We start from the raw sequence: 25,024 nt of genomic DNA on the forward strand, positions 1-25,024 counted from the left end.
AAAGCAGGCTTTTACCCTGCATCAGGATCACTGAGACTTGAGACTTAGTAAAATAAGAAAAGCTACTTTATTTATAGAAATACATTGTAGATAGAAAGGCATACCTAGTTCTAACTAACTAAGTTGGAGGCGCAACACCCAGACGTGGGAATTGACCTCATGGCTAGGAGAGAGAGAGCAGAGACAAAGGTGTCTCCTCTCTCTCGGACAATCGGAGGAGAGAAGAGAGGAAAGGGCAGAAGGAGGAGGGGCAGATAAGCTCCCTAACACATATCAGTCTAGACAGAAGGAAGTCAGTCAGAGCATTGCAGGTAAAGATAATCAAGCCTATCCATCTGGAGGACCCTAACTCTATCTCCCTTCTGGAACATAAACAAAAGAACAAAACAGGAGTTGCTCTTGCCCCACTTCCAACAGTAGGGGTATTCCGAAGACCAGGTTTTTATTTTCTGGTCCCTGTGCACAGCTCCCAGCTGAGCTGGTGTTCAGCCAACTCAGAAGCTCCTGTCCTGAACAGCAACTGGATGTGACAGAACTTTATGCCAGCTGGGGCAGGCACCACTTATGCTGGCTTTCCCTGAGTTGGATTGCTCTGTTAGACTGGTATAACTGCGTAAGCCTTGCTATTGTGCATCTTGAAAAACTGAAATTGTAAAACAAAAGCCACGTAAGAGGTGCTTCTATATCTCTAAATATCATCTTACTCCTTATATACCCAGTTTATCACTGCGATCTGCAGGTGAGGGCCTCCTACAGATACCATCTCATCAGGAGGTCCATTGTGCACAACATAGGAAACAGACCTTTGGTGTAATGGCACCTACTCTTTGGAATTTACTCCCTTTAAATATTAGACAGGCGGTATGTTGTCTTTTTGGCACCTATTGAAGACCTTACTCTTTCAACAAGCCTTTTAAGTGGAGACCTTATCCCAGTCTGCATCTGGGTTGGAATTGTTTTTAGGTGTTTTTTAAAAGGTGTTTTAAATATTTATTTTTAAAGTTGTTTTGAAGGTGTTTTTAAACATGTTTTGTTTTTAAGATGCTTTTAGTGTTTTTGTTTGCTGCCCTGGGCTCCTTCTGGGAGGAAGGGTGGGACATCATCATCATCATCATAATAAAGAGTTTAAAATAACCATAGACATGGGCAGTCATAATGAAATAAGCAGTTGCTTTGTAAAATTTGGGGTAGAATAATAAATAAAATCACTTTATTTCTAAAAAAGCAGTAAGGGTTGTATCTGCTTATGTCCCTCCACTGATGGAAGTTTCTTTGTTCCAGGGTGAGCTGAAATGAATGGGGAGGAGGAGATTTAGCATATTCTCCCTGTGTCTGAAATCTCCCACTCTGTTCCAGGGTGTTTCCTATCCTCTGGAGCAGCTGCTGCCCTAGGCTCTTACTGGGAGGAAGGGCGGGATATAAGTCAGTCAGTCAATCAATCAATCAATCAATCAATCAATCAATCAATCAAATAAATATAAAAAAAATTCACAGAGGGGGGCAAAGGACTCCAGAGAGAAGAATTAGCAAAAATAATTTTCCCCAGCTTCTACTATTGTTGGATCAAATCTTCTCTCAGAGGAAGGAAGGAACACAATGATACAACCTTACTGTATTATTTTGTAACTGTCATTCTACTGGGGAAAAAAGGTGGCCAGAGCAATCCCATCTCTGTGGAGGCTGGCAGAAGGGGTTGCCTACTCCATTATGTCCATTAAGTCTACACCTTCAGGAGCCTCTGGGAGAGGAAGGCACTGGCTGCACTGGCAGGGTGCAGCAGAAAGAAACAAAATACATGTTTCCTTCCACCACTCCTTTTCCGATCATATCAGCTGTCAGGATGGAGGGAGCTGAATGGGACCAGGATGTAGCATGTCTCCCTTTCAGCCCCTCCCTGACATACCCTGGAATGCCCCTTTTTTGGAGCTTCTGCTGGCTTCTGACAGGTCCCCATATGCCAGGCTGGACTTCTCCAAAGGATCCCTGGCTGAGCTGGCCAGGTCCAGGCTCAGCCATGGCTGAGGCAAGGTGAGGGACTTATGCCGGCATAGCCTGGCTGAGCCAGGTCCCAGCTGGTTCAGCTGGAGATCCGCCATATCCAGCTCCCCTCAGCCTGGTGTAAATAGCAGTTGGATTGCACACTTAGTCTGAATTTGTCTATTCTTAGTTCTCAGTAAGCACTAGTTATACATACTTTTTTTTACTAACTGAGCCAATTTTTTACAATTTTTTCCTTGTATGTGGTCTTCCACATTTGTTTTCCGCAGTGCATGCTAATGCCAGGATTACTGCTGGCACATATGGGCTTGGAGATTTGCCTGTAATTCTGGGAAGGATACTTACTTAAAAAGGGAGTGCAACGACAGTAAAACTATGGTTGTGCCGGCTGGGTGAGAAACAGCAATAGCCAGCAAAAGCTTGTTTTCCATTCCTGCTGAGCCTTGTCACGTCACTTTTTTTTAAAGTGAGCTCCCAGCAATATGGCAGCTTTACTAACTACCATTAAAAATGTAATAATAATCTGTTCCTTTGTTCTGGGAAGAATAGCTAATCCACTGTAAAGGCAGCCATAACTACTGACCGATTTGTTCTCTTCTTCAATACATTTATGTACGGCAAATTTGGGAAATAAGCAAAAGGTTAAGATGCCTAACATACATCTGTTGCCCACAGGATGAATGCTGTCACCACCACAGCAGCTATTAGTCAGGGCCAAACCAGATAGAGCTTTGGAGACTCAAGATTGGGTTTTAACAGTAAAACCAAACAGTGTTTGTTTGGTTGTTAACAGTAATAGCAATCATTGTGAGTGTGGTGTGGATATCGATTAGGACTGTGTTGCTTGGGAGCGGGATTAACCCTTTCCCTCTGCACTGTTCTTCTGAGTAAAATCACTCCTAGCCCCAAATACGCTATTTGGCTTGTGGGTAAAAACCTGTAGATACAATATTGGATACCTACATATTGTCTACTGTAGGTCAAATATCAGTTTTACAATGTAGCATGTATGTTTCCTTCTCCCAGCAACACAGTCCCAAATGGACCCCCGTGGTTGTATTAACTTAAAAACAAACGTGGGTGATTCTAATCATGGATAACCTGCATCATGTCACATCTGGCCCACAGAATTGGACAAATAGCTGAGAAAGATCATTCTTAAAGGCTAGAACTTATGCTATCATTCTGTAGTTTGGGCCTTCTAAAAGGTTATTGTACACAAGTCTACTCTGTGTGTGTTGTGTGCCTTCAAGTCGATTACAACTTAGGGCGACCCTATGAATCAACGACCTCCAATAGCATCTGTCATGAACCACCCTGTATGATCTTATTTTCAGTTCCATCATATGTCAATTGGCTGAATTCCCTTGGTCTTCTTCCACGATTAGGACTTGGGATACCTGACTGGCTTCTGCCCAGCCCTAACCTATGCCTTATAAATAATTAATTTGAACTCTTTCACAGACATGTGTCATCCAAATGTGGCCATTATGTATTTTGCTTTGATATTTACCTTGCTTTCATAAACCTTAGTAAATTGTGTTTATAAATGCACACTCATTAATTTTTGTGGAAAAAGCACTCAGGATAGGATGTTAGAAAGAATGGCAAGCATTTCTACACCTTTAAGCACTCTGTCCAAAAGTAATGAAAAAAACCCTGCATCAGACAGACTGCTTTCTAATCCCAAGCAGAACTGTAAATCAGATATTAAACCATCATCCATAAAAAAGTATATTTTAAGCTTCTATGTGGTAATTTAAAATACTGGATTCAAGAAACAGTGTTGGCAAATAACAGTGTGTCTCCTTTTGAAAAACTAGTGCACTGGTTTTAACATCTAATTTCCTGCCCTTATCTCCTTTTTGCCAGCTCACAGCAAGGAACATTAGGGGAAAGTCTCCTTTTCTTTCCTGACTTCAGTATTCTCAGGGAAGGTCCCCCCCCCCCACACACAACTGCCTACCCCATTATGTCTGTAAGTCTACCAAGCTTGCCAAAACTCTGCAGGTAGCCCACATGGTATGCATTTCTGTATGAGAAAGCTTGTCCTCATGCGGACAAGATGTAAAGTGAAGCCCACAACTTGCCCAAAAGTGTTCAAAAAATCCTCTCCTCCAGAATTGTTCTGATCAGACAAAACTGTGCTGTAATGATGCAAATACAGTAGTCCCAAGAAGAGAAATGGAAGTTTTCTAAATTGATTTCTACATTGTTTCTGTATTTACACATTCCTATGTAGTGTACTTTTTTAGATTCTGCTGTATAAATAGAACCGTTTATTGCCTGCAAGTGTGGAATTTCATGTCACACAATTATGCGATTTCAACCATATTCTGAAGAATATTTCTAGCCTTCAGAATCAGACTCATGGAAAATTGGCTTGGAACCCTTCAGACAGTACATGAATTTCAGACACTTAAGCTAGATTTATTTATTATGACTGTTTTCTTGAAGCATTTTTACCTCACTCCTCAGCACAAAAGGCTCCCTGAGTGGCTTACCTAAGGTCAATGCAAACAAGACAATTCCTTCCTTCAGGCTTACCATTTAAAACCCAACACAAAAGCAAAAAGGGGGGAGGAAGTCAAGCAGTTTCCACCAGTTCTTAAAATTACGCAGTAGTTTTTTTATAATGCCCAGCTGTGTTCACAGAAAGAGGAGGAGTTGAATGGAACTGGTCTTTCAGCAGAGCTGATGGTGTGGCCCTGCTACCCTGTCTTGTCTCTTTGTGGCAGTGTGATGGAGTGGCTACTGCCACGTGATAGTTGAGGGAGGGAGAAGCCTGATGGATCTGGCTTTTGTGCATAGCTGATGGTTGGTGAGGTAGCTAAAGGCTTGAGGCTGTAGGCAGGCTTGAAGGCCGGTAGTCTGGGAGGAAACAGGGAAGACCTGATGGCCTCCCTCAGTGATAAATTACCTAGACTAGTGTTCTTCAACCTTGGATTTCCCAGATGATGCTGGACTACAGCTCCCAGCATCTTGGACTACTTAGCCAATGGTCAGGGATGATTGCAGTTGCAGTCCAGCAACATCTGGGGACCCAGGGTTGAAGAACATTGGCTTACACTGTGGGAAGGCAGCAAATCTGGGAACTTTATATCAGTTGGTGGCACAAGAGTGATCCTTTAGTATCGTCTGACTTCCCAAGGCAAGAGGTTTATGGGCTGTGGTTTGAATATGCCAGGTGATATTGTTGGTTATTTCCTTCTCTAACCAGCAGCCCTGGGTGGTTCAGTGCACAGAAACTCTTCTTCATAGAAGTATTGATTCAAGCCCAGTGCAGCTGGTACTAAACCTATAATGTTTGTTCTGCATGCCTACATGCCTTTCCCACTCAGGCTCCAGTCATGTTCCCCTAGTCATACCACCTTGGTGTTACCACTCATTTAGCATTATGTCTATCATTAGCATGGCACCATTTTACCAAACTCTAAATATAGAAAAATAAAGAATGCAAACTGGGCATCTTTCTGCAAAATACAAAAACTTAATTATTTTTTGGTTTAATGCTATATGGACAAGTCAGAATGAGATAAAGTGAAGTGTTGGGTCTGTCATTGGTGTCGCTGACCTCTGTCAGAGCACAAGGCTTTATCACTGATCTTTGGAGCCTTCTGTTTCTCTGTTGCAGGCTGGATCTTGCTAGACTTGGGCCAAGGCCTGGCACCCTGGGATGGTTTCTTCATGTCTGTATCCCAAATCAGTGAAAATATAATTTGGGAAGAGAGTGGAAGTATTCAAGAAAACTATAAAATATACATAAATTTTATTGGGTTAATCTGCATTGGCCCTACCATACTGAGATTCAGACACACAGTAGGATTTTCCTGTTTCTGTCAATAGGAGACACCCCACGCAACACCGTCAACAAACAAACTGCAAAACTCAGGATAGCGTCAAATAATTCTCTTATGCACAGCATGCATATTATTATTATTTATTACATTTGTATACTGCCCCATAGCCGAAGCTCTCTGGGTGGTTTACAACAATTAAAAACATTAAAAACAAATATACAAATATACAAATTTTAAAACACTTAAAAAAACAATTTAAAAACACATGTAAATGTAAGTAAATAGGGAAATACACATTTTTGCAAGCATTTTTCCAAGCAGTAACTGGACCTTGGATTAAAACATTCTATGTTGGTAAGATAATTACAGCAGGCATATCTCATTTAATACCATGAAGACAATATTAAAGAGGTCCCGCACCCACCTTGGCCCTCCTGATTATAATTGGTCCTTCTGTAATTTTCATTTCAAAATGTTTTATAAGTTGCATTTGTTCATTCATTCTTAAACCAGCTGGCTTTTCTCACTTTTCTTTAATGTATATTTGGATGGATTTTGTAAAATGATTCTGATCTGTTAACATTTCATATCCTGTTGTCATATAGTTGATTTAGCTTTTAGCTCTGCTTCTTCCATTAGCTTTTGTCTTCCCATCATTGCCAAGAGCATGCAGAATAGTTTCCCTCTCCTTTGCTTATCTGCCATATTAGCTGCGCAACAGAACTGGTTTTAAATTTTATGCTTTTTTGTTTTGTGACCATGTTGCTGCTATTGAATCATATTACACTGGTGTTAATTTTCTGTTCCATTGTTGGAGAAATGCAAATTTAGTTTTGTTCTTAAGGCTTGTCACCTGTTTTCTCTCAGTCCTCTGAGTAGCAGGGTGAGCAATGTGCATTGTTTGAATTTTGCTACTGCCCCTGCAGTCTCAGTTGCTGTATCAGAGGAAGGATATGAGAAACGGAAGGTAGGGAGTAAGTGTAAATGTTGCCATTGCATTCACATTCAGTTTCTATTTACTTTTGCCATTGTGATATACCTGAGCTTCGTTTAGTGTCTAATGAGAAAGTGAATCTAAATATTTAGATCCTGTTATTGCTTGGACATGCTTATTTCTCTCTCCCTCTCTCTGTCGTCATCATTTTGCATCTTTGTTCCAAAGGGTGTCCTCCATTATTTCTAATTTCTGATATTTGTACGCATTTGATATACACCTACTATATCAAATATTTTATATGGTTTCATTCCACTTTTATTTCTGTTTATCCTGTTTGTAGCCAAGTTCTATATTAAATAGAGCTAGTACTGTTTGTGTATCAAAGCTTTACCGTAACTTTTTTTTAGAAATGATGTGGAAAGGATTGGACAGTTTCTGCGAATGTTCTGTGGCCAGTGATTTTGTGGGAGGGGAGAGGTCACATTCTAGATGTAGAGCATGATGTACTATAGATTTATCACAAGTAAGTCTGAATAAAATACGTTGGTCTACATATACAGAGACATTAACTGGAAACTCTTTAAGATTCAAGTGTTTTTGTTTTGTAAGAATTTAGGGACTGTGCATATTTTCAGTGATAAAACAGTACCTTACAAGGGGGAGAAATTTCTACTAAAATATGTCATGTAAATTTATTTTGAAATGTGAATGTATAAATGCTTATTTGATCTCATATATCTGGCAGATGGGTAAAACATCATCATGAACTAAATTGTTTATTCTTTCATTACAAGCTAAGGCCCATAGCGTTTTAGCAAGACTGCAACAGGAAATCAAAAGGCTTGTATGTATTATATCAAGGCTTGAAATGGCTTTTAAAAAAGTTATTCACATAGCTGTAACAAAACATTTTCTTTCCTTAATGCTTTGTAAAATTCAGCAATATTTCTTTCAATCAAACAAGGAATTTCCTTTTTCTTGTCCAAAATTCTCTGGCTTGGATATCTGTGACCTATCTTTATGTGTGTTGACAACATCAAAAATTTCTGATTTTTTTGTTTAATTTCTTGAGATTTTAAATTTTTGAGGTTATGTTTTAAATCTTATATATTATCTATTTTTTATTGTTGTAAGCCGCTTTGAGACATAGGTGATGAAAAGCGGGATATAAATTTCTAAAGTCATAATCATCGGGATATCAGTTTGTACTGGTTTTAAGAGTAGCATATTTTCTCTGCATCCAGAATACAGATGCATTCAAAACATTTTATGGATTTAAAAGAAATCCTACTGGGAGGGGGGTGGATTGTATCATTACACATGGGTGGATCCTATTTTGTCCTTTGTTACCATCATATACTTTGAAGAGCCTGTACTACATTCTTTGGGGGACAAAATAGTGTTGGATGAGCCAAGCAATTATATTGACCTCCAGAGGGCTCTGTTATACCATGTTTTGCATGGAACGAAAGCCAATGATGGAAGAGGGAAGGACAAAGCTCCCAACAGTCTGGGCTTAGTCTGGTAAACAGACTCGGAATTGTGGGCAAAGTCCTTTTCCTCAGGATTTGCACCAAGAATGAGATCAGATGACTGAGCCCAGACTCATTATTTTAATAGCTAGTTCACACAACAGCAGGAGTCCACAAAAAAGGCCAGTTAATTGTTAAAATTCAAGCTGGTACATTATAACTGAGATTCGAGTATTCAGATATATGTATTAATAAAGTTTGTTTTCAGAAAAGTGTAAAATGCTGATATTATAATAGCAAGTAAATAAAACAGCCTTGTATACATTAAGACCCAATTAAAAAGCATGATTTCATTTGAGAAACGTAAACTGTAAAAGTGACATATATTTGCCAACATTACTGCAGCTGTGTTTTACCTTAGGAAATTAATTAAAATGGCAATTTATACTTTTTTTTTTCACTTACAAGAATTAGGCCTTCCCATGTTACACCACATATTTTCTCTTGTATCATTAGGGAAATGGTAAGTGTGTACATGGTTTCAGTACACTATATTTTACACCCCATTTTCTGACTTCTTTCATTTTACTATATCACACCCATGATTTGCACAATAGTGATGAATGCTAATGAAGCAGATCAAACAATACTCAATAAACTTCCTGCTATCCGGTTGTGAGGTAGTGTATTCTTATTCAGATGGCTTTCCTATCACAACAGACTATTACAGATCTTCTAGTAATTCCAGAGGAAGTGGGAAGAAACAGAATAATTAATTCCTTCAAGGACACACTCACACACCACAACTGAAAATACATTTTTTCACCTATTGCTGTTTCTGCTGTGTATCATGTTATCTTTATTATGCTTATATTCACAGTACTCAGGTGAGCTAGGTGGTTGTTATCCCTCTTTTACAGATACACAGTTGTGTTTGGGAAAGAGTGTATTATTATCCAAAGTGAGTCCATGGAATGGGTTGGGCATGAATCCATAGAACAGTGCACCAATGAGCATATCTCAGTTTATTTGATCCATGGTTATGATGCTACTGATTGCACTTCTTCTTGTTATCATTTATTTATATAGTGCCATCAGATGCACATGACACTGTACATAAAATAAAACAATAAAACAAGTCCCTGTCCAAAAAGGTGTACAAGCTAAATGTATTTTTTTTAAAAAAAACCTGTTCATTGACTCTGATAACAGTTGTAACTAAATAATAACTTCGTTCCTGCTTAAGGTTGAATCATTATTCTAAATCTAAGGGGGAAAATAGGGCCAGGGAATGTGGTATTTAAAAAGTACCTTTTTTCTTTATATTGTAAAGAAGTTTATATTGTATATTATATATTAAAATGTCTTTAAAAAAAGACAAGTGTCATATCAAAGAAGCTTATGATTAAAAGTAGTTTATTGAGTGGTGGATGAATTATGAAGTGGATATAGAGTGTGAATTTGACAACATGAAAGAAATTAGGCAGCATCTAAAAATAGTATGCATTGTGGTTAATTGGATTTCATGTATATCCTCCTTGATATATTTATGTCTCCTGATTCAATCTGCATATGTTTCATGTCCCCTTCTGTGCCACATAAATTTAATATCTCATAAAATGTCTGTATATGAAAAAATAGTACGGTAGTGGCTATATGTATTACACTGGTAGAAATACAAGGTCTTAGCACAGTGCTTATTTTGCTTTGAAACGGCACACAACAAATGAACTACCATTCATTAGCTTTACTTGTGCTAGTTAAGTTTTTGCTCAAGTTAGAACATAAGGATATATGTTGAAATTAATGGGCCTTAGTTAGTCATGCCCATGAATTTCAATGGGTTTACTCTGAGTACAATTAACATTGGATACAACCCTATGTTTTGGATTAGCAAAAAACTACCTGTTATGTTCCCATAGTGGCAATAAAGATCCAAGATGCACTCCTATGAACACTTAACTTGAAAGTAGATCCCACTGAAGAAAGTGGAATTTCCTTCTGAATAAATAAGTATAGTGTTAGGCTGCTAGTGTAGTTTTCCTCAACATATGTTATGTTAATCACAAGAACTAAACAGTAAATCAGAATGGCCTTTCATTTTGGAGATGACATGGTGGCTGTTTTCTTCTCTGGGGAAAGCACTCTTTTCATGTCACTCAAAAGAAAGGGTCTCTTGGATATTTCCTCCAGCCCCAGGATTGTGCAGTCATTTCCCTGCTAAAGCAGACTTCATACAATCTATTCTTTTTCAGTTTCCTGCTCTCTGCTGAGTCAGGTTCTCAAGTTGACCCATGAGTCTGCTCCTTTCAGTCTCTATCTTGCACATCTTGAGGGTGACTATAACTTTTCCTGTTCTTGCAAGGATCCTGCCCAGCCATTCTCCTTGATGAGTTGAGACGCCATACTTCCAATAACTTCCACTTTTGAATTTGGAGATTTCCTTACAACAAAATTAAAGCTTATATATTATTATTTATTGAATTTATATCCTGTCTTTCCTCCTGAAGGAGCCCAGGGCAACAAACACATCAACAAAACAATTTAACAACAAAAAGTATTCTAAAGACAGTGAAGAAAAGCCATTAGAGTTAAGAACAATCTAAAAGCAGTTTACAGTTTATACACATACACACACGACTGACAGAGGAATCCAAGCCCCCTTTGTGCTGTGCTGAGGTGTGGGGTGTGAAGGTGTCTCTCTAGTCAGCCCTGCTGGCCTCCTGCCAGCTGCTGCCTGCGGTATGATACCGGAGTCACTCTGCTGGTGGAGAGCTTCCCCTTCTGTATCTTGAATGTGTGGAGCTTTCCAGGGGCAGGGATGAGCCCAGAATCCTTTGGATCCTGAGCTGGTCTTGCTGCCATCATGTGATGGCATCAGCCCAATGTGGGCCCAATCACTACACCAGTTCCCTAAAGCTTTTCTTTGCTGAACCTTGTATCTCTTACACATTATACTTCTATCATAGCATTTAATAAGAGCGGTGTAGTCTGGAATAAATGAAGCAATTAATGCTGTTTTTAAAAATGTATTTCAAAATATGTTTTAAGTGCAGCATAAATATAGTTTATTAAAGAGATATTATACTGTCCAGCCCCAATAATGTGCACAATATCTTTGAAACTTTTTTTTAATACTGTACAGTACGTATCTGAACCATATTACAAAGAGAATATATAATGAAATATAAACATCCATAAAACTATTTCCTATGATTAAGCAGTAACACATCAAGTATGTATTGTTAGCAGCAAGTGACAACTGGTTTGTTAATTAATGACCCAAAGCAACAGCAAGGCTGATGAATGCCCTAACAAGCTAGCTGTTAACTGCTGTGAAGGTGAATTCTGGGATGATAATTGCTACATTAAACTATACTCAGTAGTTTATTGCACAATTTTTGTTCAGCTTTTTTGAAATATTAGTCTGGGCAAGCTAATAACTGCCTCCCCTCCATCCGGCAGCCAGAATATAAGGCATTTCTTCTGGTTGATGCAGCAATCCATATGAAATTGGTTCTTGTCAGTAATTAACGACAAGTTTGGTAATTAACTGCTAAAAGGTAGACAGAAGGTAGTTAGCACTGTAAGAGGACATGCTTGAAAGGGTCATCCCCACTTGGTAAAAGCTTCATCTGGAAAGGTAACTGTAGGAGGAAAACAGCACAAAAGAATGGCTGGCTCCTCATTACCAAGAGGCAGTTTGTTTTCCTGGCAACTGAACTTTTTATTTTAATGGATGATTTGATGGTTACATTATCTAGTTTGTGTAATCTATCAGCATTGTAAAAAAATGTTTTATGTCTAAAACATTTAGTTTCACCTATTTAATTAACAGCTGCCCATACTTTAGGCGGTCACACTATTTTAAATTGTCCTATAACCTATAACGTAGGGAAATAGTTCTTCACTAGGAAATTCTAAAGGTTTAAGTTGGTTGTTGAAAAAATTATTGGAAGTAATACACCAGCGGATTATCTCTCTGCTACCAAAGCATAGTGATAATTCACTAATAGGCAAAAAACCTTGCGGTTTAAGAACGTACCTATAGCCCACAGATATTTCTATCGAAAAAGTATTTCCTCTCTGAGATATTGTACTGCTCTACAAATTGGTAAAAATGCAAACACAGTTTCGGTTGGTCTTTCACAGTTCAATCCACTTCCTGTGTAGCTTGGAAGAATTTGGTAACATGTGCCTCTGAGCATATTGTGAGTGGTGGCAACACCTGCCATCTCCAAAGATGGAGAATTATATTTTGTATGTTTGCTGGTGTTCTTCTTACTTTGCTTCTTTCCTGTGTTACTAATGTTTCTACAGAGAATCTACTCTATAAAATTTTATTTCCCTCATTATTCATCCTAGAAATCTGGGGGTGGGGCTAGAGGTATGAATGCAAATTTTACCTTGGTTCCTGGGGCTAGTTTCTACACATCCCTTTTTGTAATCTATTCAGGCAACCAAGAGGCATTATCAGAGTTCCAGCCAGGCAAAAACATTTAAGGAAGGGTGTGAAGTAGGGCTGGTGAGGAATCTGTCTGGGGAGAGAGGGTATGGCCCATGGAGAGTCCCAAGGTCAAGATAGAGAGTCCTTAAGGTCCCATTTGGCCCCTGGGACTGAGGTTCACTACCCCTGATATATAGAGATCCATTCCTCCCCCTCTCCATCCCCACCTTCTCCTCCACCAGATCCCTGTCATTTTTGGCTTCTAGTCCGGTATCCTCCCTCACAGAACATCGGAACCATGACTAAGGTATAATCTGGCATTTTATGTATTTTCTGGGATGAAGGGTATCTGTCCTCAGCACCATCAGAACTAATATATCAGTCATATTCATTTTTACTTTCCTCTTTAGTGAGTGCAGCTTTACCATAAGACAAATCCTCTTAATATAATCAGAGTAACCTGCAAGCAACTTAAAACAGCATGCTTGCATTTAAAACAGTATGGCTTCAGTGGTTTGTATTTCACAGACAGTTATGTGGCCCTCAAGGGTATAGCCAGTTTCCTTCTCTTCCCTGATTCCTTCTGGTAGTTTCCTTTATCCATCTCCTTTCACATCCCTGCAACTGGAATATGTTCAACCCTCACTCGGGATGTGACTGAGGCAGCATTGGGAATAGAATATAGAACTAACACAACACAGGAGTTGACATCATCATTACATCACAATGGATCAGAGAACAGGTCACAAAGCTGGAGGAACAGCAGTGGTTCAGTATGGAGAGAATCTTTGTGTGTGATCCTTCTTTTAAGGAATAAACTAACAGTTTGCAGTTGCATTTATCTGTGAGAAAAAAAGAGTAATGCTTATCAGGCCAATGCCCCTTAAAGCCCAACATAGTGGATTGTATTTAACTGACTTCTACCAAGAGTAGATCCACTGAAATTAATGACCCTACGTTAGTCATGTTCCATTAATTTCAGTGGAACTACTCTGAGTAGGACTAATGTTGAATACAACCCCATTTCTCACAGTACCTTTTTTTAAGATGGGCTAAAAAAACCACCACAGCCGTAAATAAATAAATGCATAAAATATTGCACTTTTAACATGATAAAAAACTGTCACCCACATGGTGGGTGAACCCCCCCCCTTACCTCAGCTACAGTGATGTCATAGAATGTCCATGACTATTTTAAATGCTCGGAGTAAAAGCATCATTCAGTAAAATGTTAGAAGTGATATAGCTTTAGTGTGGGGTATGAAAAGGCAATTTTAGGGGAATATATCCCATTGGGGCTTTGTGACAGGAGTAGCTAGGAACTGTTGGTTGGGAAGATACTGAAAAAAAGTACAGAAGCTGGGCAGCCTGGGAAGGATGATGAGTGGCCAAAGGGTTCAGATAGTGTGAACAAAAGATGGCTAGTCTAGATGACCAATTTATGTTGCATCCAACTAAGTTATACTCAGAGTAGTCCCACTGAAATAAATGGACTAAATTTGTCATGCCCTTTAATTTTAATGGATATACCCTGAGTATGATTAATGTTGGATACAACCCTTAAGAGGAGATAACATACGCAAATTTAGCAAGATAAGAAAGAGTGGCTTGTGGAAAACATATTTTTGCTTAAGGGCATTTGGAGATGTGTGCTTTTGGCAGGAAGAGCCGGAGGTGGGGGTGGGGGAGAGGGAGGTGGAATGAGCCTGGGGACTGAGAAATTGAGTGGGAAGAAGGCTGAAGGGAGGGAAAAGAGCAGACAGAGACTTGAGGTAAGGAAGAAGAAAAGAGGCACAAACCTGAGAGGAGAAAGATGGATGAGGCACAGAGCTGAGGAAAAGAATGCCAAGAAGGTGGGTAAAACATGGACCTGGGTATAGGAGAGGAAGTGTTCTGTTGATAATATGGCAGTATACAGTAATAGAATGTAGGAAGCAGACAAGTTGTAGATTAAAGTGCTTAGCTAGGCCTGCTGGGGTCCACAACCTTTTTGGGCCTGGGGGCACATTTGGAAATCTAAAACATGGTTGTTGGCACTACAAACTAATTTTTTCACAGAAGAAGATCTGGTGATGCTTAGAACCACTTCCCCAAACAACAGGCAAAACACCTACACACTACCTAAAACAAAAAAAAACTTAGATTTTAAGAAAAGACAACATCCCCCCCCCCCAGTATATATATATATATTGTGTCTGAGTGCTCTGTGGTGTCATGGGTGCCATGTTGGAAACCCCAGAGTTAGAGAGTGGGATGTAGGACTGAAATTAATTTCACTTGCTGATTATTTTTGAAGTAACCAAATTACTCATTCCATGCTGATATGATGATAGGCTGTGTAGCTTTTTAGTTCCTAACCACGTTGTTAAGCGGCAACCTCTGATTCTCCAAGAACAACTTGTGGAGGTCAGATGAAACATAACATCAGGAGTAGCATCAAATGTTTGTACAGAACGTTTGTTCAATGCTATTGTTTCACAATATTTTTCTCTTACAATTGGCATTACCACCATTGCAGGTTTATGACTGATGCAGCTCGGCGAGAACAGGAATCTCTGAAGAAAAAAATCCAGCCTAAACTCTCCTTGACTCTATCAAGCTCAGTGTCCCGTGGAAATGTATCTACTCCTCCACGCCACAGCAGTGGGAGCCTTACTCCACCAGTCACTCCACCCATTACCCCTTCATCCTCATTTCGAAGTAGCACACCTACAGGTAAGAGAAGTTGGTTTCATGGTATTGAGCAATTGCAGTACAGTAGGGCCCCGCTTACCGGCGCTCTGCTTACCGGCGTTCCGCAAATGCAGCGGCTTTCCTCGCCTCTTTAAAAGCCGCTTTTGCGGCATTTTGCGGCATCTTGGCGGCATTTTCACCCGACGCGCCCCATTAAAGTCAATGGGGTTCCGCCTTACGGCGATTTCGGCTTTACAGCGGGGGTCCGGAATGGAACCCGCCGTATAAGCGGGGCCCTACTGTATGCCATGAAAACATGGAGTAGTTTGGCATGTAACAGTAAAGAGATACTCTAGAAAGGAGGACACCTTGTCCTTTCTTTGCATTTTGTTTTCTCTTGGGGAAATAAATCTCATATGTGTTGTGGCCAGACTCTGTTTTGTGAACCAAAATGAGGTTTCTGACAAGTGAGACCTATTTTTTTGTCCCTAATTTATTTCTTTTTTGTCAGTTTGTTTATTATGAAAATGTGAAGAGAGAGAAATGGAGCAAAACAGGTAGATGTTGAATCTGAAAAAGTGGAATATTTTGCTAGACTTAAGTAGAGATGAGAAAGTGATGTGGGGCAGAGAGATCAGTGAATGAAATGGGGATTGAATGTGTATGAGAAGACAGAAGGATACTTGCATTACCATGTGTTCAACAGCCAATGCCTTGTTCTTGTTGGCTTTATCAAGATCTTGTGGCCTTGTAGAACAGGAAGTTTAGCAATCACTGTTATCTACCAAATGTAACTAAGGATGCAATTGTATACACATTTACCTAGGAGTAAGTCCCAATGAAACAGACGTGAGTGAGGAAATGACTAGGCACCACTTTAGGCCATGCACCCTTCCCCTGTTTCAGATTTCATAAAGAAATAGAACTGGGTGTCATCAGCATAACGATGACACCTTGCCCCAAATCTCCTAATGCCCATTCCCAGTGGTTTTATGTAGGTGTTAAACATACGTTGTTTCTGTTGTAACTTTTTTTGTTTAAAGTAATGCTTATTTTTGTAATGATTTTGTGAGGTCTGACTGAAAAGCAGTGTATAAATGCCTATAAATAGATAGCATTGGATACAAGATGGTACTTTGTGACACCCCACAGCATAACTACCAGGGAGCCAAGGTATTACTGGAAACAATCCCATAAATAGGAGTGGAATCCGTATCTCTAGCTCCCAGCAGTGTCTCTAGCTCTCAGAGAGGAGGATACCATGGTCAACAGTATCAAAAACTAACAGATCAAACAGAAGCAAGGTTGCACTTCCCATCTCTCTCTTGAAGAAGGCAGGTCATTCCCAAAGCCAAGCCTGAACTTGGATTGAAATGGGTCAAGTTTATCAGTTTCCTCCAAGAGTGTTTGCAGTTGAACCATCACCATCCTCACATGCATCTTGCCCCAAGATAATTATCAAAAACTTCAAGGAGGGCTTTCTCCAGAGTAGATGTATAACTGCCTCCTTCATGCTTGTCTGCATTTTATAAAAGACTTTTAGGGCTACAAATTCAGAGTCCTTTCTCTATGCCATACTGATTGTGACTTTAATAATGAGCTTTGATATAGTAAGGAAAGCTGACATTGTGTAAAGCTGGTGAGGAACCAGTTTTGACTGGAAGGTCACATCCAAAAGTAGTTAACCACTTGTCTACCTGTCAATCACCTGAGGCCTTATGACATAAGGTGTTTTCTGTCAGAAATACACAATAAAAACACAAAACATTACAGTAAATTAAAATGCATAAAATACTATTAAAATACATAGAATGCATTATGCATACACATACAAACATACATACATGTACATATGTGCATACACATATAAGAAAGTGAGAATAAAAGAACTTAAAAGATAAAAATAAAAGATGTCAGGCTGACCCTTCAGTCCCAACCAAAGGGATGGCTCTTTAAAGTTGCTTCTAAATTGCTAGTATTATGACTAAAAATATATGAGCCTTTGTTGTTGTTGTTATGTGCCTTCAAGCTGATTATGACTTATGGCGACCCTTTGAATCAGTGACCTCCAATAGCATCTGTTATGAACCACCCTGTTCAGATCTTGTAAGTTCAGGTCTGTGGCTTCCTTTATGGAATCAATCCATCTATTGTTTGGCCTTCCTGTTTTTCTACTCCCTTTTGTTTTTTCTAGCATTATTGTCTTTTCTAGTGAATCATGTCTTCTCATTATGTGTCCAAAGTATGATAACCTCAGTTTCATCATTTTAAGTTCTGGTTTAATTTGTTCTAACACCCAGTTATTTGTCTTTTTCGCAGTCCATGGTATGCGCAAAGCTCTCCTCCAACACCACATTTCAAATGAATTGATTTTTCTCTTACCCGCTTTTTTCACTGTCCAACTTTAACATCCATACATAGAGATTGGGAATACCATGGTCTGAATGATCCTGACTTTAGTGTTCAGTGATACACCTTTGCATTTGACGACCTTTTCTAGTTCTCTCATAGCTGCCCTCCCCAGTCCTAGCCTTCTTCTGATTTCTTGGCTGTTTCTTGATTTCTTGAGCCTTATCAAACTGAAATTAATTGTGCTTGAGTTCCATTGCAATTAACATCGCCAACTTTAGCTGGATCCATTGTGGGGACTGTAGCAGGAGACATGGATTTTTGGGGGGGGGCATCTTAAAAAAGGTAAAGGTGTCCCTGCACTTGTAGTGCAAGTCGTTTCCGACTCTTAGGGTGACGTCTTGCAACGTTTACTAGGCAGACCATATATATGGGGTGGGATTGCCAGTTCCTTCCCCACCCTTTCTTTACCCCCCAGCATATGCCGGGTACTCATTTTACCCACCACGGATGGATGGAAGGCTGAGTGGACCTCGACCCCTTTTACCGGAGATTCAACTTCCTCCTTCCCTTGGAATCGAACCCCGGCCATGAGCAGAGCTTCGGCTGCGTTACCGCCACTTACCACTCTGTGCCACAGAGGATCCTAGTTGGATCCATTGTGGGGACTGTAGCAGGAGACATGGATTTTGGGGGGGGGCATCTTAAGTGAGTAGAAACACTTTCTATTTTTATTATTTATTTAGAAAAATGTGTAGACTGATTCTCTTTAAGCAATGTACTATTAATAAAGAACAGAAGAAGAGCCTGCTGGATCAGGCCAGTGGCCCATCTAGTCCAGCATCCTCACAGTGGCCAACCAGGTGCCTGGGGGAAGCCCGCAAGAAGGACCCAAGTGCAAGAACACTCTCCCTTCCTGAGTCTTCCGGCAACTGGTTTTCAGAAGCATGCTGCCTCTGACTAGGGTGGCAGAGCACAGCCATCATGGCTAGTAGCCATTGATAGCCCTGTCCTCCATGAATTTGTCTAATCTTCTTTTAAAGCCATCCAAGCTGGTGGCCATTACTGCATCTTGTGGGAGCAAATTCCATAGTTTGACTATGCGCTGAGTAAAGAAGTACTTCCTTTTGTCTGTCCTGAATCTTCCAACATTCAGCTTCTTTGAATGTCCACGAGTTCTAGTATTATCTCTCATTTAAATCCTCACCAGAGTTGGCTGTGGATACCTTGTCCAATTGCCTGGAGTCCGTAAGTGGATGGATGGGAGAGAACAGGCTGAAGCTAAACCCCGACAAGACTGAGGTGTTACTAGTGGGGGATAAGAGAAGGCTGGGAAATTTTGACCTGGTACTTAATGGGGTGAAATTACCCCTGAAAGACCAGGTCCACAGCCTTGGGGTCATTTTGGACTCCCAGCTGTCTATGGAGGCTCAGGTTTCTGCAGTGAGCCGGGCAGCTTGGTACCAACTCCATCTGGTACAAAGGCTGCGTCCCTACCTTCCGTTACATCTGCTCCCACGAGTGATACATGCCCTGGTCTCCTCTCGATTAGACTATTGTAATGCGCTCTACGTGGGGTTACCCCTGAAGACGGTCCGGAAATTACAACTGGTACAGAATGCGGTGGCACGCTTAATAAAGCAGAGCCGTCGCCGGGATCATGTTACCCCAGTGTTGATGGAGCTACACTGGCTGCCAGTTGTGTACTGGGCCCAATTCAAGGTGTTGGTACTAACCTTTAAAACCCTATACGGTTCCGGCCCAGTCTATCTGAAGGAACGCCTCCAGTATCACCGAACATGCCGCCAAACAAGATCAGCCTCACAAGACCTTCTCTCGGTCCCACCGGTGAAAACAGCTAGACTGGTGCGGACCAGAGAGAGGGCCTTTTCGATCGTGGCCCCCACCCTCTGGAACTTGCTTCCTTTTGACCTTCGTCACGCCTCCTCCCTGATGGCTTTTCGCCAAGCTTTAAAGACCTGGCTGTTCAGGTAGGCCTATGGGACTTCTGGGGTGGGTTAGGTTTTTATATTGTATTATTGAAGGATGGTTAGATGAATTGCTGTTAATATTGTAAATTGTTGTATGTATATGTTTTTATATTGTATTTATATTGTGTACGTCGCCCAGAGTGTCCATCTTGGCGGACAGATGGGCGACTAATTAAATAAAATTTTATTATTATTATTATTATTATGAGAGGGAGAAAAACTTTTCTCTATCCACTTTCTCAATGCCATGCATAATTTTATACACTTCTATCATGTCTCCTCTGACCCGCCTTTTCTCTAAACTAAAAAGCCCCAAATGCTGCAACCTTTCCTCATAAGGGAGTCGCTCCATCCCCTTGATCATTCTGGTTGCCCTCTACTGAAACTTTTCCAACTCTAGAATATCCTTTTTGAGATGAGGCGACCAGAACTGTACACAGTATTCCAAATGCGACCGCACCATAGATTTATACAACGGCATTATGATATTGGCTATTTTATTTTCAATTCCTTTCCTAATTATCCCTAGCATGGAATTTGCCTTTTTCACAGCTGCCGCACACTGGGTCAACATTTTCATTGTGCTGTCCACTACAACCCCGAGGTCTCTCTCCTGGTCGGTCACCGCCAGTTCAGACCCCATGAGCGTATATGTGAAATTAAGATTTTTTGCTCCAATATGCATAATTTTACACTTGTTTCTATTGAATTGCATTTGCCATTTTTCCGCCCATTCACTCAGTTTGGAGAGGTCTTTTTGGAGCTCTTCGCAATCCCTTTTTGTTTTAACAACCCTGAACAATTTAGTGTCATCAGCAAACTTGGCCACTTCACTGCTCACTCCTAACTCTAGGTCATTAATAAACAAGTTGAAAAGTACAGGTCCCAATACCGATCCTTGAGGGACTCCACTTTCTACAGCCCTCCATTGGGAGAACTGTCCATTTATTCCTACTCTCTGCTTTCTGCTTCTTAACCAATTCCTTATCCACAAAAGGACCTCACCTCTTATTCCATGACTGCTAAGCTTCCTCAGAAGTCTTTGGTGAGGTACCTTGTCAAACGCTTTTTGAAAGTCTAAGTACACTATGTCCACTGGATCACCTCTGTCTATATGCTTGTTGACACTCTCAAAGAATTCTAATAGGTTACTGAGACAGGACTTTCCCTTGCAGAAGCCATGCTAGCTCTGCTTCAGCAAGGCTTGTTCTTCTATGTGCTTAGTTAATCTAGCTTTAATCATACTTTCTACCAGTTTTCGAGGGACAGAAGTTAAGCTAACTGGCCTGTAATTTCCGGGATCCCCCCTGGATCCCTTTTTGAAGATTGGTGTTACATTTGCCACTTTCCAGTCCTCAGGCTTCTCCGCAATCTCCTTATCGTTCTTTAGTACACCTTTGATTCCCTTATCATCTAAGGGTCCAATCGCCTCCCTAGATGGTGTCCTGCTTTGAATGTATTTATAGAATTTTTTGTTGTTGGTTTTTATGTTCTTAGCAATGTGCTCCTCAAATTCTTTTTTAGCATCCCTAATTGTCTTCTACATATCTACAAAACATATCTAAAATCCACAAAACAGTTCAAAAAGAATTATACATGAACTAATTAATAATAAAACATTGATAAAATCCATACAAAATTAAAAATAAATATAAAAACTAAATTATATGTTTGGGTAGACTTTCTGAAAAGAAGTTTATATAACTTAAAATATGAGCCAGCAGTGTGATGTGGCTGCAAAAAAGGCAAATGCTATTTTAAGCTGCATTAACAGAAGTATAGTTTCTGAATTGCATGAAGTTCTAGAGCCCCTCTGTTCAGCACTGGTTAGGCCTCACCTTGAGTACTGCGTCCAGTTCTGGACACCACACTTTAAAGAAGGATGCAAACAAACTAGAACAGGTTCAGAGGCAGGCAACAAGGATGATCAGGGGACTGGCGACAAAGCCTTATGAGAGGAGGCTGGAAGAACTGGGCATGTTTATCCTTGAGAAGAGAAGACTGAGAGGAGATATGCTAGCATTCTTCAAATATTTGAAAGGTTGTCACACAGAGGAGGGCTGGGATCTCTTCTCAATCGTCCCAGAGTGCAGGACACGGAATAATGAGCTCTAATTACAGGAAGCCAGGAAAACATCCGAACTGTTAGAGTGGTGTGACAATGGAACCAATTACCTAGGGAGGTAGTAGGCTGTTCAACACTGGAAGCATTTCAGAGGCAGCTGGACAGCCACATGTCAGGTATGCTTTAAGTTGGATTCCTGCATTGAACGGGGTTGGACTTGATGGCCTTATAGGCCTTTTCCAACTCTACGATTCTATGATTCTAACTAGGGTCCCTGCCTAATGTTAATAGGCAGGGAGTTCCAAAGTATAGGTGCTGCCACACTAAAAGATAGGCTCTTCTTTGCAAATGCAGAATGAGCGTTATACTGCACTTGTAAAAGTGCAAGTTCCTTTGGGTTCAGCATTTTAAATATTTGGATATTAAATATTTGTGTGTTTTTAAAAATGGGGTTTCCACCTTGATTTCTGTGGTAGTAATAAAGTTTTATAATAAGCACTTTCCTGGCTTTCTTAGTATCTTTATGTATAACTCATTTTTAAACGAAAGAAAGTACTGAATATTGCTGAGAAATAATGAACTGATATTTTTTATTTAATTAAACCACTCTCAATTATATGGATTTATTTGAAACCCATAATCCCTGAACCTTTTTCATACTAACAAAAGATTTTTAAAAATAAATTATTTTACATAAAACTAAGTAACTAATAGCCTGATGTGAGTTTATCCAGTCATAAATCCTGAACCAAGAGTTTACTCAGTGACTCCTTTTTTGACAAAATGCTTTTCAAAGTTTATTTTAAAAAACCTCTCATTCTACAATTGTTTTTAAATTGCTGTTGGCCACCTATCCCCATTTATTATTCTGTTTCACAATGTGTGCATATCTTCTATTCTTTCCAAGTCTATGCATTTTAAAAACCTCTTTTGTACTTTTTGTTTTTAAGAAAATGGCTCTGGGCCACCTTTATTTGATTTTACAATATTCATATATCTTTGATTTCCCAGTTTTACCTTGCCTAATTGTGTGGCAGGTGTAAATGACGAAGGCTCATCCTGATAGTAGAAACAGAATAGCATGTTTGGCTAGACATACCTAAAACAACTCATAAGTCATTTAACTTGAAAAGGAGATGGAGAAATTTATGTGAGTGCTCCTTTTTTATTTTAAATTGCATAGGCTTTTGCAGTGGTGATTCTGACTTACAAAGTATTAAATAATCTGGCTGCTGTGACCATATTGTGCCACTTTGAAAGCACCTTTATGATGACACAGTATGGACACTTATACTGGTATCCTCATTGGTTGGTTCACATTTATTTATTTTATAAATTAGTATCCCATCCTTCAATTTAAGTATTTCCAGAGCAGCTTCCCAAATTAAAAACATTAAAACGGTAATAACAAAAAAAAATCTTAAAACATCAGTTAAACAATGCAAGTGTTAAACAGCAGGTTTTTTAAAATAGCAGCCTTAAACAGTCTCATCAGAGGTTTAAAAAGCCTGGTAAAACAAAAAGGTCTTCATCCAGCCTAATGGCAGTATTTTGCAGTTTCTGAGCAGTTGTTAAAGGCCTCATTTACAGTGTGTTACAGTAGTTTAATTGGAAATTTCCACAGCATTGATAACTGTGGCCAGTGCTCTGTCTGTGGGGGTAGGGGTAGGGAGCGCAGTTGGTGAAAGGTGCTCCATACATCTGATGCTAATTGAGCCTCCAGTAATAGTGTGAGCCTGATCCTTTTGTGGTAGTTCAGCCCCACCAGAACAGGTTAAATGCCCACCTCACTGAGCAGATGACCCACTCTTCAACAATACCTCAATTTTGTCCTGATTGGGCTTCAGTTTATTGTTCCTCATCAAGCCTTCTAGTGGGATTTAGTATTTACTTTAGGATTTTCACTTTAGGATTTTCACACTCAATTCCCAGATGATCTCACTCCAAGATTTAATGTGGATATTAAAAAGCCTTGGGGACACTGTGGGACACCATAGCATGGGGGCAAACAGTAGCCCCCCCCCCCCGTAACTTCTGGAATCAGCCCTCCAGGTAGGAGAGAAAAGGCCACGTCCCCAGTCTCCAATCCAGCAGCCTACCCAGAAGGATATCATGTCAGATGGTATAAAAAGCTGATCTGAGGAGGATTAATCAAGTCACACTCCCACTGACTCTCTCTTAATATGGGTCATCCATCAAGGTAAAAATTAGGTCTAAAAACAGATTGAAATGGATCCAGATAATTATCCTCATCCAAAAGTGCATAGAGTTGTATTCCTACTTGAATATCTTGCCCCGCAAAGGGATATTTGCATTTATGAAACATACTCTTAGACATTTACCACCTTCTAAACATGTACTTCTTTGAGAAATGCCTTTTAGAAGCATTTTGGGACCGCTTCCTTTTGGTCTGGTTTTCAGTGCCCTAATATTTTAGCCAGTATGTGATGGTTTTGGTCTCCAGCTTATAACATAAGGCAAACTGAAGAACAGGCAATATTGCATCTGGATATTTTGATATGTGCCTTATGATGACATGTAGCTTTGGCCAAGTTGTTACGTTGAGCCTTAGTTTCTCATCTTGGAAACATGGTGGCCTAGCACAGAAAAATGCTATCTGTGACTGACCTTCAAAAACCTGATGAGCTGTAAAAGTGAATAAGCCCAAAGTTTCCATTCTGCTAGTGCAGCATTATTTATTTTTCTCTTCAAACCATTCCCAATCATATGTGTCATAAATAAAGTACTTAAAATAGGCATAAATGTATATACTTTGCACAATCAGAGCCAGAATGCTCAGGGCCTTGTTAGTGTAATCCCTTATTGGATTTTCAGAACCCTTTTAAAGGTACTTTGGACCTACCTTTTTTTTTAAATGAGCTCTCTATGTTAATTTTCTTGAAGTGGTGTTTGTTTTTAATTTGGGCTAGCTCTAAATTAGGTGCTTTTCTATGGAACAATTTGTACTAGTAATATGAGACTTCATTCAGTAGGTCTTCTATTTAACCTTGCATACAGCTGGGCTGGCTGCCACTTTTACAGGTGAGTTATGGAGTGTGCCAAATAGTAAAATGTAAATTAACAAAGTTGTGTTTAGATTTCGGGGGGGGGATTTTTTGCATGTTCGTGTTCTTAATTACATTGGTAGAAGCTGCTGCTTGGCTATTTTTTGACTACACTAAGCAAATTAAAACTGATTGCCTATATTAGACGTAAGGAATTATTTTGAAAAGAAACGTGTGGTTAGTCAATCGTGTAACAGGCACCATAACCTGTGGTTTCAAATGGTAAA

The 25,024-nt window shown here is 39.8% G+C and overlaps 1 protein-coding gene across 1 annotated transcript in view; it reads left to right on the forward strand.

Annotated features, from left to right (window-relative positions):
- The window catches only part of JAZF1 (JAZF zinc finger 1), a 197,369-nt gene that overhangs the window by 150,983 nt on the left and 21,362 nt on the right, over window positions 1-25,024 (forward strand). The window contains exon 3 of the mRNA XM_061587240.1: window positions 15,173-15,369. Within this exon, the coding sequence (XP_061443224.1) occupies window positions 15,173-15,369 (197 nt within the window). The remainder of the gene's footprint in view (window positions 1-15,172; window positions 15,370-25,024) is intronic.

Source organism: Rhineura floridana, chromosome 10 (genome assembly GCF_030035675.1).
Source record: "Rhineura floridana isolate rRhiFlo1 chromosome 10, rRhiFlo1.hap2, whole genome shotgun sequence".
In the NCBI taxonomy this organism is placed as follows: Eukaryota; Metazoa; Chordata; class Lepidosauria; order Squamata; family Rhineuridae; genus Rhineura; species Rhineura floridana.